This window comes from Squalius cephalus, assembly GCF_949319135.1.
Source record: "Squalius cephalus genome assembly, chromosome: 2".
Taxonomy (NCBI): Eukaryota; Metazoa; Chordata; class Actinopteri; order Cypriniformes; family Leuciscidae; genus Squalius; species Squalius cephalus.
The window spans coordinates 17,175,582-17,188,003 of record NC_137123.1 but is presented as its reverse complement, the minus strand read 5'-3'; the positions used below and the strand labels follow the sequence as shown (position 1 = coordinate 17,188,003).

General features: G+C 38.3%; 1 protein-coding gene across 8 annotated transcripts; it reads right to left on the bottom strand.

Moving 5' to 3' along the window:
* Positions 1-728: 728 nt before the first annotated feature.
* On the bottom strand, positions 729-10,983 carry b3gnt2a (UDP-GlcNAc:betaGal beta-1,3-N-acetylglucosaminyltransferase 2a). Of its 8 annotated transcripts, none has more exons than XM_079862643.1 (4): positions 10,599-10,983; positions 6,673-6,781; positions 2,756-4,381; positions 729-1,917 (listed from the first exon to the last, which is right to left on the bottom strand). In XM_079862643.1, the coding sequence occupies exons 2-3, from the start codon at positions 6,710-6,712 to the stop codon at positions 3,105-3,107; spliced, it is 1,317 nt and encodes a 438-aa protein (XP_079718769.1). In that variant the 5' UTR covers positions 6,713-6,781; positions 10,599-10,983; the 3' UTR covers positions 729-1,917; positions 2,756-3,104. The 8 variants fall into 8 exon arrangements, with proteins under 8 accessions (XP_079718769.1, XP_079718767.1, XP_079718773.1 ...); XM_079862641.1 differs by having other exon boundaries at positions 735-1,917; positions 10,560-10,834; XM_079862647.1 differs by lacking the exon at positions 6,673-6,781 and having other exon boundaries at positions 735-1,917; positions 10,599-10,828.
* Between the last annotated feature and the right edge of the window lie 1,439 nt (positions 10,984-12,422).

Genomic DNA, 12,422 nt, shown 5'->3' with positions numbered 1-12,422 from the left:
AATATGACGATGATATCATGGCAAAGTGCTTCAAGAGAGTACTCTGAAAGAGTACAGGATATTATTCCCTACATGAAGATGTCACTGGTGCTTCATTTTTAACCTGAATGTAAGCTTGACAGTATAGCAAATAGAACGTTTGCATCAAATATAGCCTCAAATTTGCGTACTTCTTTGGGTTTAAATCCAAGGTAATATCTCAAATAACCTGCCTAATTTTTGAATGAATTGTGAGGATGTGCCACCAGGACCATGTGATCAAAAATTACTTCCGACTGCATCCGAAATCACATACTCTCATGAGTAGGTAGTACTTATTTTGAATAAGTAATTACTTCACAACCACTAAAGAAGTACGTTTTATAAGGTGTGTAGTATGAATGAATCTGGCCGTACTACCTTCGCCATGTTGTCATTATCATGTGACCTACCAGCGCTTAAAAATCCTCTCCCGTGGCCTCATGGGATAATAAAGTGTCCATCGTATGCACACTTCAGAATCTCACCGGAAGTAGGAGGCTATCCGGGTACTTTTTGCTTACTCTTTATGAGTACTTAATTCGGACATACTTCTTTTGTCACATACCGTTTTTCGCCTATTATATAATAGGGAAGTATTCGCTTTCACATGCAGCCATTGCTTTTTGGTTTTGTCCATGGATGGTCCACAATTGCCCACATCTACATCTGTTTAATTATTTTCATTTAGATAGCCTCAGATGACAATGACAAATATGAACACAGCTGAACTTTATTAGGATAAACACAAAACACGAGTGCTTAACTGTAAAACGATAAAGACAAGTTTCACATAAGGGGTCAAGCCTGTTTCATCAGATTTAATTTTATCCATGATTAAAAATGTGTGAATATGATTACAACTCATATTGAACATACTGAACTTCTCACAAAATATGACACGGAAATCCCATCCTTAGAGCTCCCAATGGAGTAAACAGAGAATTATACAGTGATGAGATTTGGCTAGACTTTGAACTTCCGAGTCTCATTCAGCTCATTGTGTGTGTTGTAAGTTGCCCTACAACAATGGCGCAAAGGTCACAACTCATTTGAACAAGCAGCATTCAAATTAAGTAATAAAAACATCTAATATTGTGTGTTACACACCTGCAAGTGTAACTGGTGATCGAACAAACAACAGCTTCCTGAGAGTATGGAGGTTTAATGCGATTGAAGTCAAACAGCTAAGTTCTGCTTTTCCCAAACACAAATACAGGCATAAATAAAAGCAACAACATAAAATTACACAAAATAAACCCATCAGTCTCTTTAGCTCATTCTTTTTATGAAAATACACTCTGATTTCTCACAATGCATCATATTTTAATCATTGCGAGTAAATTAAGGCAGAAACTGTGTAAATGCAGCACAATCCCTCTTGAGACGTTTAATGTACATGACGTCTTTTTTTTAAAATACACTTCCTGGTCTCATCGTGAACGCTTCATCAGTTCACATTATTCCAATGAAAATTGGACTTTCTTTAAAGTCCCCCTGTAGTCAATAATTTTATCCCGTAAAACTAATCTTAGATCGCCAAAATTACATACTTAAAAGTTTTTCCTTGAAAAAAAAAATCTTCATGCATTAAAATAGCTTGAATGTAACTCTACACCCTTGCCTCATTTAGTATATGCGGTATTATGAAAATGTAAATGAGCCCCCGCCTCCACTCACTCACTCCAGCTCAGAGATCCACTCGTTGACGATCACACGTTGATCTGATTGGTTACAAGGTAGTTTGTGACGTCAGAAACACCAGCGATTTCAAACTGTGTTTTTGAGACTGTCTTTGGTTCACTGCAGTTTTAAGGAGAAAATACTCAGCAATGGTGTCGACTTATGAATTTACACATGGTTTGTCTTAAAGCATATTAAAAACACCACATAGATAGCCTGGATGCCAGCCGAACTTAGCCCCGCCCACAACATTTTTAGGTCGGGAAGTTCGGTCTGGACTCGATCCGTTGAGGAGCTATTATGCCCGAACAAAAATTGTTCGGACCAATCAAATTGTCAGGGGCGGGCTTTATACGATGATGGACAGATGAGCAACGGTAACGAAATCATCCACGTCATCAACGAGCGCTTGGGTTGAATACAAATGACTGCCGCTGGAGAATTGAGATTTCACGAGTTCACGCTTACAAATAAGTCAGATAGAATAAATCCATATTTGGCGTGCTGTCTGAGGAGAGGGAGAGGGAGAGGGCTCGGTATTCGGCCCGAACCCAAAGTAGGCTAGGCTAACTCCCCCCGTATTCCAGGCTGTGGAAGGACAAGCTGAGAGTGAGTGGAGGGATGCTGAAAACTGTCAAGGAATGTTAGGTGAGTTGACAGAGTGAATAATATGCTTCCTCTCATGCTGATAGTGTAGACATTGTGTTTGATGACAGGTTGATTGGATTGATTATGTGAACGTGCTCCTGCCGAACTTTGTTTATGAAACATCATGTGTAAATTCCGCCATCGCGTCTGTTATAGAAGATATCGACAGCGCAATAATTTTAAAAGAGGAAAAGAGAACCGCGATCAAGGCATTTGTCGATCGGAAACATGAATGAAAACTTACTCCGTTGCTCTGATTGGTTGTAGGTCTATCCAATTGAGTGCAGAGGCATTTTCTTTCCTGGTTCGGTTGAAACACGCCCTATAATCAAAGCTCAATGGACCAGTATCAGACTCACATTCTGACTAGAATCTGAGTATGACGACGTCAGGCTACCACATAGACATATAAACAACATTAAAAGCTTGATTTTCACCACAGGGGGACTTTTAAATATAACTTGCTCCACCCCTGAAACAATGTCCCTTTCAGGTGGCATAACTGAGCCTTTTCACTTTTAAACCCCATCCTCCTTTTTTTTTTTTACTTTGAATACATGGCGTTCCGAAAGTTAGATTTCATGCAATTTCTTGCATGACTGTTGTTGTGTCGCACCGTAACAGTTTGACACTGTCTACACTGAATGTGTCAAAGTGAAAGAATTAGCGTGTGTGGAGTACGTCAGCAATAGAACATTTAGTCAGTCAGTTTACTGTGGTTGTCTCTTCGGTATAGATAGCATTACTGATTGTAATCAGCTCTTTTTTCTTTTGCTGTGTCGTTTAGTGCCTTTCGTGGCCTGAGTAGACACAGCGGTACAGTTCACTTTAGGGTCATTTATCCAAGACCAGATCTTTATCATGTCCTGTGGGCTCCTGGGATGGACCAGAATCAAACTTTGGTAAGCACATGGATTCTCTCTGTTCTTCTCCTCAATGTCAAAGGTCTTAAATCCCACGTGTTTCTCCGGTACCAGCCCCAGTCTCTGCAGACACATCCCAGTGAACACATCATCAATCGGGTACAACGTGACCAGACGAGAGATCTTTCTTAGCCGCAGTCCCAAATTTCCCGAATACAGGTAGCCTCCTCCACCCGCGTACGGAGGGTAGCCCCCCAGAAACACACTCTCGGGGATATAATACTTGAGGTTTCTGCTCCGGTGTGGGCCAGCATTGGTAATTACGTCACCAATAAAAAGATCCTTAGTGCTGGATATCGTAAAGTTGCTTAGGTAGGTCAGAATATGGCGCGTGTTGACGAAAACGTCATCATCACCTTTGAAGACGAATTGAGCAGAAGCGCAATGTGTCCCAAACCACTCCAAAAAAAGGATTTCTTTCAAGGTGAGATTGAAGAACGAGTCCCGGTAATCCCATTGCACAACGTCGCCGTACAACGCCGCTTCGTGCTTGACCATATCCGACAAGTCCGGGAAGTGGTCCGTCGCAGTTGTGTTCCCAAGTAGGAAGACAGTGGCGATGCGCCGGCCGTCGAGGAATCCCGCGCGACCCCATGACTCCCGGATGGCTTGCCGTCGGTCGAAATGTGGCGCAATGGACTTTATCGCAAACAAAAGGTACGGCGGTTCAGAACACACTTTGGGTGCGTCTGTTATCAACGGGTACGACCTACATTCCATGTACAATAGGAAATCCTGGAATCGCTGTGGTAGGGAACTGAAGTCCTCAATCTGTGTCAGCACTCTGCCGTTTGCCTGGCACAGACTTGTGCGATTCAGCCAAAGTGGGATTCCCCGAAAGTCACGAGGAGGCTCGCTGCCATTCGCAAGGGGCAAGTAGTAGATGTCGTCCAAACGCTCCTGCTCCCGATTCCAGAACGCCTCACTGACTTTCGGCTTCTTCCAGAACACTTTGGGCATCATTTTATGCCGCTTGGAGATGACCTGCTCCTTCCCGTAGCTTCGGGACACTTCCACCATGATGTAGATAAGGAAATTGGCTAACATCAGCACTCCGAGCATCTTGGTCCTATTCCAGTTGCTATTCATTTTGAAGATGCCCTCGCCACCTATAAACACAGAAGGAGATTCATCACCTATTGGGATACAGTCTGGAAACAGAGGTGTGGATGGTCTACAGAAAATGCTGGAGAAAGTGGGATGGGCAAACCTCAATGACCTGGAAAGTGGAGGAATATGTTAGTTATGTTGGATAAAAAGTCAGTTAGTATGGACTTCATCCCAAACAGAATGTGTTAAAACCTCAACCATGAGAGTACTTTGCAAAACCTTTACTGATACGGTGAATTAAGACTCTGTTTACTGAATGACAGTGTGTTAAAATCATGAATATCAATCAGTTTTGATCTGTGACACACACTTACATACTTGGTAATAAATCTAATTTATTTCCATAAATGTAAGTGGCCCAGATCAGAATTGAAATTCATGCATTTATACACCAAGGACGATAATGATAAAGTTTTAATAATCATTATAATTCTGAGAATAGGGAAGTCCTCAACAATTTTTGTCCAGCTGATGAACTATAAAAACATTGAGAGTCAATCAGGATCACATGACTTTAACGAGATTAAGCATTTAAAGCAGCAGTATGCGCTAATAATTAAGAAGACAAAAGTTAGAATCTCAAAGGGTTCTATCAGGTGCTTCATATATATAGAACCTTTTAGGGGTTCCATCATGGAATCGTTTTATGGATTAAGTTTTAATTAACATTTTTAGTTTTTAATTAAATTTTATGAATTAAAATATTTGTAAACATACTTTGAAATAACCCGTTAAAGATCTCATTATTCCCCAATTGAAAGTGGCTTTGGATAAAAGCGTCTTCTAAATGAATAAATGTAAGTGTAAACATGAAGACATTTCTCCATAGAACCTTTTTGGCATAAAGGGTTCTTTAAAATTTAGTCAAGAATCCTAGGGGTTCTATATAGAACAGCACTGAACCTTTATTCTAAGAGTCACTTGTCACTTTATAATTATCGTTCTTGGTGTGAACAGACCTTTGTCTTAATGCAGGTTCCTGTTTTTATTATGCACAATTCATTACATTGTTGCATGCTATTTCAAATGAAAAACAATGTCATCCTAATAAAACGACTTTCTCCATGCCACAAATTGCTCTTATTTTAATTTATTTTCTTTCTTCTTTTTTTTCCTTATTTTTTACAAATGGATTTGAGTAGATAACCAGAACTGAGCACTAAAGGTTTATGTTGTTAGTGTAGCACATTATTATACCTCAACCCCAAAAAAGAAGCATGCTCATGCAAAAACACACACTAACCACAACATATTAGTAATTTTTCAAAAGGAAGGTGCAAAGAGCAACCTTTCGTTGTACATTTTAGTAGACAAGTACAAAGAGCTTCCTGGAATGGATCATCCAGAAATTAAACTTGTCATTGTTCACTCACCCATATCATTACAGCTCTTTTCTACATATATGCAAAAGTGCAATAGAAGAACCATTTTGGGTTCCTGCAATTGGAAGGTTCCATGGATGTTAAAGATTTTTAATGGATCCATCAATGCTAATAAAGAACTTTTTTTTTTTAAAGAGCATATACATACGGCTAAATTTACAATAAATCGAAATAATTAGGGATGCACTGATATGAACATTTTGGCCAATACCGATAACCGATAATTCGATATATTTGAAAGCCGATAACCGATATATTGATCGATAAATCTAAATCCAAATTTTTATATCATTTTTGAGAGCCTGATTACAAAAACAAAAGTCTCACCATTAACAGCCATGTCCCAAGCACACAATTATAATGTTCTCATTATGATTTCATGCAGCCTACATGACAGCACATGTTGCACTGAACTCTATTTTCCTTTTTTGAAGTGATTCTAATCATATTTTAAGCAATATTCAAAACCATTATGGCAAACAGGGCGAATCTGAAGTGTCTCAGCTGAAGGAAATAATACATTATTTATCTGCTTTAATATATCGGCCAAATTTTATTATCAGGCAAATTATGATAACATTAAAAATGAACATACATTGGCCTGATATCAATATGGTGGCCGATATATGCATCCCTAAAAAAAAAAAAAAGACTGAAGTCAAAATCATAGCATTGTGCATGAAAAACCTCAATTTAAGTCTTTCGAAACAAAGCTGAAGTCTTTCAGAAGGCTCAGTATAAAAACTATTCTTCTGTGTACCGTAAAAACAGCAGCAGGTTTGAATGACATAAAGATGAGTAAAACAGGACAGAATTTTAATTTCAGGATGAACTTTTCCTTTAAGAAAGCGTCAGCTAACACATAGATGTCAGTAAAACGTTAAAGTAACGGTTGGTCCGTGACTCACAGCGAGGGCATCTGCAGGGTAAGTCTAGGGTGAGATCCATGAGTGAATCCGGTGGGAAGCGTCCAGGGTTTCTCCTCCTGCGACTGTACCTGAACAGTAAGGGATGAACCTGCTGCATATCAGCCAATGTTTCATACCGAAACCAAGGTCTCTCTCTATCACAGTCTCCACACCATCCAAACATTCCCCTTTCAACCTGTTTTCTTCCTAATATCTGTCTTTCTTTCCTGCTCAAGCTTAGTGTTTAGCATCACCCTGAATTTCATGTAATGTCACATGCTTCCTTCTCTCATTCCTCAAACACATCATGTGTTCCTCATGACACCAATTACAGATGTGCAGCGTCAGACTCTCGTGTAGCCAGACCTTTGACTAAATAGCTCTGGTATTCAGTTTATTTTATCTCACTAACCCTGGAAGAGACCGTCTGACTGGTATGTTAAAGGGATAGTTCGGCCAAAAATGATATTTAACCCATGATTTACTCACCCTCAAGCCGTTCGAGATGCATATGTCAATCATTTTTCAGACGAACACATTTTCAGTTATTTTAGAAAATGTCTTAGATCTTTCAGTGGTTATAAAGTGAAGCTATGGGGTCCACCTCCTTCAAGTCCCAAAATGTGCATGCATCCTTCACAAAAGTAATCCATCCGGCTCCAGGGGGATAAACGAAGGCCTTCTGAGGGTAATCCGTGCGGTTTTTACGACAAAACCGCACGGATTACCCTCAGAAGGCCTTCGTTTATCCCCCTGGAGCCGGATGGATTACTTTTGTGAAGGATGCATGCACATTTTGGGACTTGAAGGAGTGGACCCCATAGCTTCACATTATAACCACTGAAAGATCGAAGACATTTTCTAAAATAACTGAAAATGTGTTCGTCTGAAAAATGATTGACATATGCATCTCGAACGGCTTGAGGGTGAGTAAATCATGGGTTAAATATCATTTTTGGCCGAACTATCCCTTTAAGCAATCGATCGATAGTTTATGGATGGTTTATGTAGCTGCTATAGAGGCCAAAAGACTGTATGACGAGCCTCATGATATTCAGCCTCTGAACATTTTCAAAGATTTGATGTCAGCTTGTCATATCTTGCATGCAATACGCATCAGATAGCATAACGTGGTGTGCCGAAGACTGAACTGGAAAATATTTATTGCATGGCAACAGGTCCATTTTATGACTGCAATTTAGATCTTTTCCCAGCATGACATTACCTACACTCCCACAGGGAAAACTTTCCACACTGAGACTCAATGCTATCACTTCTCTCTGCTTTTAACAGTTTTTTGGTGCAAGAGCCCATTAGCAGAGTCCAATCCAGACACAATCACAATCACACTCCCTCTCTGTCGGTTCAGCCCTCGTCTTTATAGGCCACATGCATGTTTTGTGCAGCATTTAAGAGTGACTAACACATAAGTGACTGAGCAACTGCTAGATTGGCAATGGAAATAAGAATGCAACAGAGAAAAAGAAAAATAATTAAGAAAATCAGTAAATTTTACATCAGAACTAAAATGTTTTTAGGATGCAATCACTTTAAATGTAATGTCATACTAAAGTGTCACACACCATTACAGTACACACATATTAATCTCCTAAAATACTGTTTTTTTAAACAAACTATTTAAAGGGGTGGTTGATTATGATTTCACTTTTCTAACTTTAGTTAGTGTGTAATGTTTCTGTTTGAGCATAAACAACATCTGCAAAGTTACAATGCTCAAAGTTTAAAGCAAAGGGAGATATTTGCTTTTAAAGAAATCATTTTTTAAGGACTGCAACAAACGGCTGGTAGAGACTACACCACAATCCTCCCGGGTTAGTGACATCAATAACCATAAAATGTACATAAACCCCTCCCCCGGAACACGATTTATAGATTATCATGACAGAATATGTTAATCAATGACTAGAAGATAACTACACATAAGCTACATAAATTCATCAACTAACCATTCAGAAATGTCCCGTTGCATTCTACATGTTGTCACTTCTTCTCGAGTCTCTCCATCATTGTCTGACTCCGGTTTGAACATAAAATGCTAAAAGTTGCTGAAATTTTCAGTGCATGTCTGTGTGAGGTAAAAGGACATGAGCTGTTGAAGCTCCGCCCCCTGTGCCGGGAGCAGCAGCTCATTTGCATTTAAAGGGGCAGACACATAACGGTGCGTTTTTGCTCACCCTCAAAAATATCTGTGGGGTATTTTGAGCTAAAACTTCACATACACACTCTGGGGAAATCAAAGACTTATTTTACATCGGGAATTGATTGGATCATTGTGATTTGCTATTGATCAATCACATGTGAGTGACAAGTTGCACCAACAGGTTGTTTGTTCGGACAGTTTATTTGGACTAATTTTTTTTTATTTAGAGTGCTTCACTGAATCGTTTAGTCCGAATTCGAAGTTAACAACTTGGAACAAGACAAAGAAAACAAAAACATTGTTACGTAAAGGCTAAAAAGGAGAAAATGTTGTTTTCCTTTAGACATATTTGTCTCTTTCTGAAAACTGTGATTTTAAAGGTGTAGTCAACATCCTGAAGGCATAGGCTAATGTTTCACTGTACTGTAAACAGCAATGAGTAGTGTGTGTGTGTGTGTGTGTGTGTGTGTGTGTTCATTAGATCTCGGAGTACACACATGTTGATACTCCTGTCATTACGAGGACTTTCCACAGGCGTCATGGTTTATTCGCTAAAGCTCAGGTAGCCTATTTTTTTAAACAGTGTTGAAACTGTGAACGATCCGTAAAGCAATAGTTCACCTGAAAATGAAAGTTCTGTATTTTTTCACCCTCGTGACATTTTAGATACATATGGATTTTTTTCCCAACACACAATTTTTATTTTATTTTTTAATATTCAACAGATAGGCCTAAACATTCTTTACCATGGAAGAAACTAGGAAAAGCCAAAAGCAAAATGAACGTGGTCTATCTTATCAACTTTAAATAGCTTTATGTGAGAAACAGACTGAAATTTTACCCAAAATTTGAAATATGGTGAAGGTTGGACATCAATAAAAAATATTATTGGTTCTCAAGTGTGTCGTAGCCAAATTTTCTTATGTCCAACGTGCAGCATTTTTTTCCACAAATGGGTCATACAGATTATGTTATCATAAGCGTAATTTGCGGGTGAGGCGGGAGGGACACGTCCCCACCCCTTTTTGCCAGGGTTGATGTTGTCCCCAACAATTTTTTTAAACATCTTCACAGATATACCTAATGCAAAACAACATATCCAGATGACGTTCATTTATAGATATAGTAGATGTAAGAATGAAACTATCACATTAAACATGAGTTCTCAATGCACTATTGAAATTGATTTCTGGACATTGTAATGTTTTTTTTCTTTTTTTTTCTACAATTGTTTTTGAACATAGGCTATCTGATATAGCATTGTATTAGCAACATTCAGTGGTCACTGATAGATGTCAAATGATCTATGTAAAAAAGTCTTTAATTGTACTTTTGTTTCCCACAAAATAAACAAACAAACTCATACAGCTTCAGAAAGACAAGATGTGAGAAAATAATGATAAAAGTTTCATTTTTGGGGCGAACTAACTATCCCTTAAGGATTTGGCAGATAGATAGATAGATAGATAGATAGATAGATAGATAGATAGATAGATAGATTATTTGTTGAAATTAATAATAATAAAACGATCAAACGTTTATTTCCCCTTATAAATATCAGGGTGGTGAAAGTGACTAACAGACCTACCAAAATTAAAACATTCATAGGCCTATGTAGTAGGCTATATACGATCACCATCGTTATTTTTTAATTCAGTAGACACATTCTATCTATTTAAGCATTTCTTTTTGCCCTAACTCATTACTCTTATCTAGTCTGATTTACCTGTACGTGTAGGTGCGTGGCAGTTCCGACTCTTCTCACCTTTATAACAGCGACTCACAACTGATGTTTCTTCAAAGAAGGGACATTTTCCTCTGTCCTCGGTCCTTTGCCCGAAGTCCACCGAACGGAACTTCCCTCTGTTGTTTATTTCTTTAATAAACTTGAAAGTCCCGTTTACAGTGAGTCTTCCATCGTTCCAGAGAGCGGTAACGCATGTACTCGAGCAGGTCAGAGTCTCCTCACGCGCGAACCCCTCTCTGACCACGGCCGCGCGCACGGGCACGGGCACGCACGTGCACAGGTTTAGCTCTGCCAATGGCAATTTTGTATAATCATCACAAACAGAGTTAAGCACGGCGAAAACGCCCGTTACTATTTGCAATGTGTACACAATATGTTCTGCTTTACATGTACTGATATCAACAGGTTTGGGGGTGGGGTTAGGGTTGAGCCTATATCATCACCTACTTATAAATACCACTGTGTCTACAAGATGTCCTCTACAAATGTTTGTGTGTGTGTGTGTGTGTGTGTGTGTGAATTCCTCTGATTACTGCCTAAAACTTGCCTCAGGGTAACAAACCCATATTCTTCACCTTGAAAGCACATTATGCATATAATATATACACTTTATGTGTATGTTTGATAACCCCATTCAGTTATTTGAACTTATTTCATACCTTTAACTCCAATTGTCGTGACCAGTTTGGGATTTTGAACTCAAGTTTAAAAAAATTAAACTTAATCATTTGTGAGTTGAAAAAAAAAAAGTATTTTCAAGTTGAGTTTACTCATGTTTTTAAGGCAGCTTTCGTTTCTAAGTTAAACCAATTGGAAATGTTTTACATGCAAAAAATAGCCAACAATGAAGGAATGACATTTAATTAACCATTACAACACTTTTTCTTTGCCACACTATACGCCCTATAGCAGTCCTTTTAAAATATGTTCTGCATTACGTGGAAGGCTGCAGTCTGAAAAATGTTTTATAGTCTATTGATTTTTCATGATTCACTTAAATGGCTTTGTTACCTAAAAGCAGTGGAAAATGAATGCAGCCACCATAAACAGTTATCATGTCATTTTATTTATTTATATATTTCCCATTATTAAAGTATCTGTCCTTTTAGTATTTATACCTTTACTTAGTAAAAGTAAAATCAAATTAAACATAAGTAATGTATTCAAATCGTCCTCTGCTGTTTTTAATATTAGTATTCTGACAGCAAATTTGATAGGCACTCAATGTCACTATAAATATAACTAAGATTCTTTGCTATTTTTATTTTAGTAATGAGAATCATTTAATGTAAGATAGATCAAATGTGTTTTTTTTGTTTGTTTGTTCAAATCAAATATTCTCCTGATATTTGTTAATCCTATATCAACCTAACAGTATTCTATTCTATTCTATTCTATTCTATTCTATTCTATTCTATTCTATTCTATTCTATTCTATTCTATTCTATTCTATTCTATTCAGCACAATAAACCCAGAGTGGCAGCATTAACAGTTGGTTCTGTCAGTATCAGGCTTGTAAAACGAACAAATGACTCATTATTTGAATGAAATCGTTAGTTAGCAGCACATTCACAGCTTCGGCCTCATTGTTTAAATTTGCGCGCCGTCATAGCTTTCTCCTGAGATGTTTACATTGCTTCATTGCCATCAATCATCACTAGTAAACTCATATGATACTTTTCAAAGGCCACAATTACACCCATTGTCTTCTCATCTGAATAATTAATTGCTTGTCCACCAGCTCTTAGGCTGTTTAAACGCCACATTTGTTGTAAATGAGAGAACGAGGACCATCTGTTTGAGGTCGAGCAGGAACAAAAGCACACTGACGTGTTTGGTCT

What these genes read in the sequence shown, in the direction of transcription:
- b3gnt2a (XM_079862643.1), bottom strand. Translation starts at nt 6,712, where the DNA reads ATGGATCTCACCCTAGACTTACCCTGCAGATGCCCTCGCT. An exon ending in ACCCTGCAGATGCCCTCGCT is followed by an intron (nt 4,382 to 6,672) that starts GTGAGTCACGGA and finishes CTGTGTTTATAG; the next exon opens with GTGGCGAGGGCATCTTCAAA.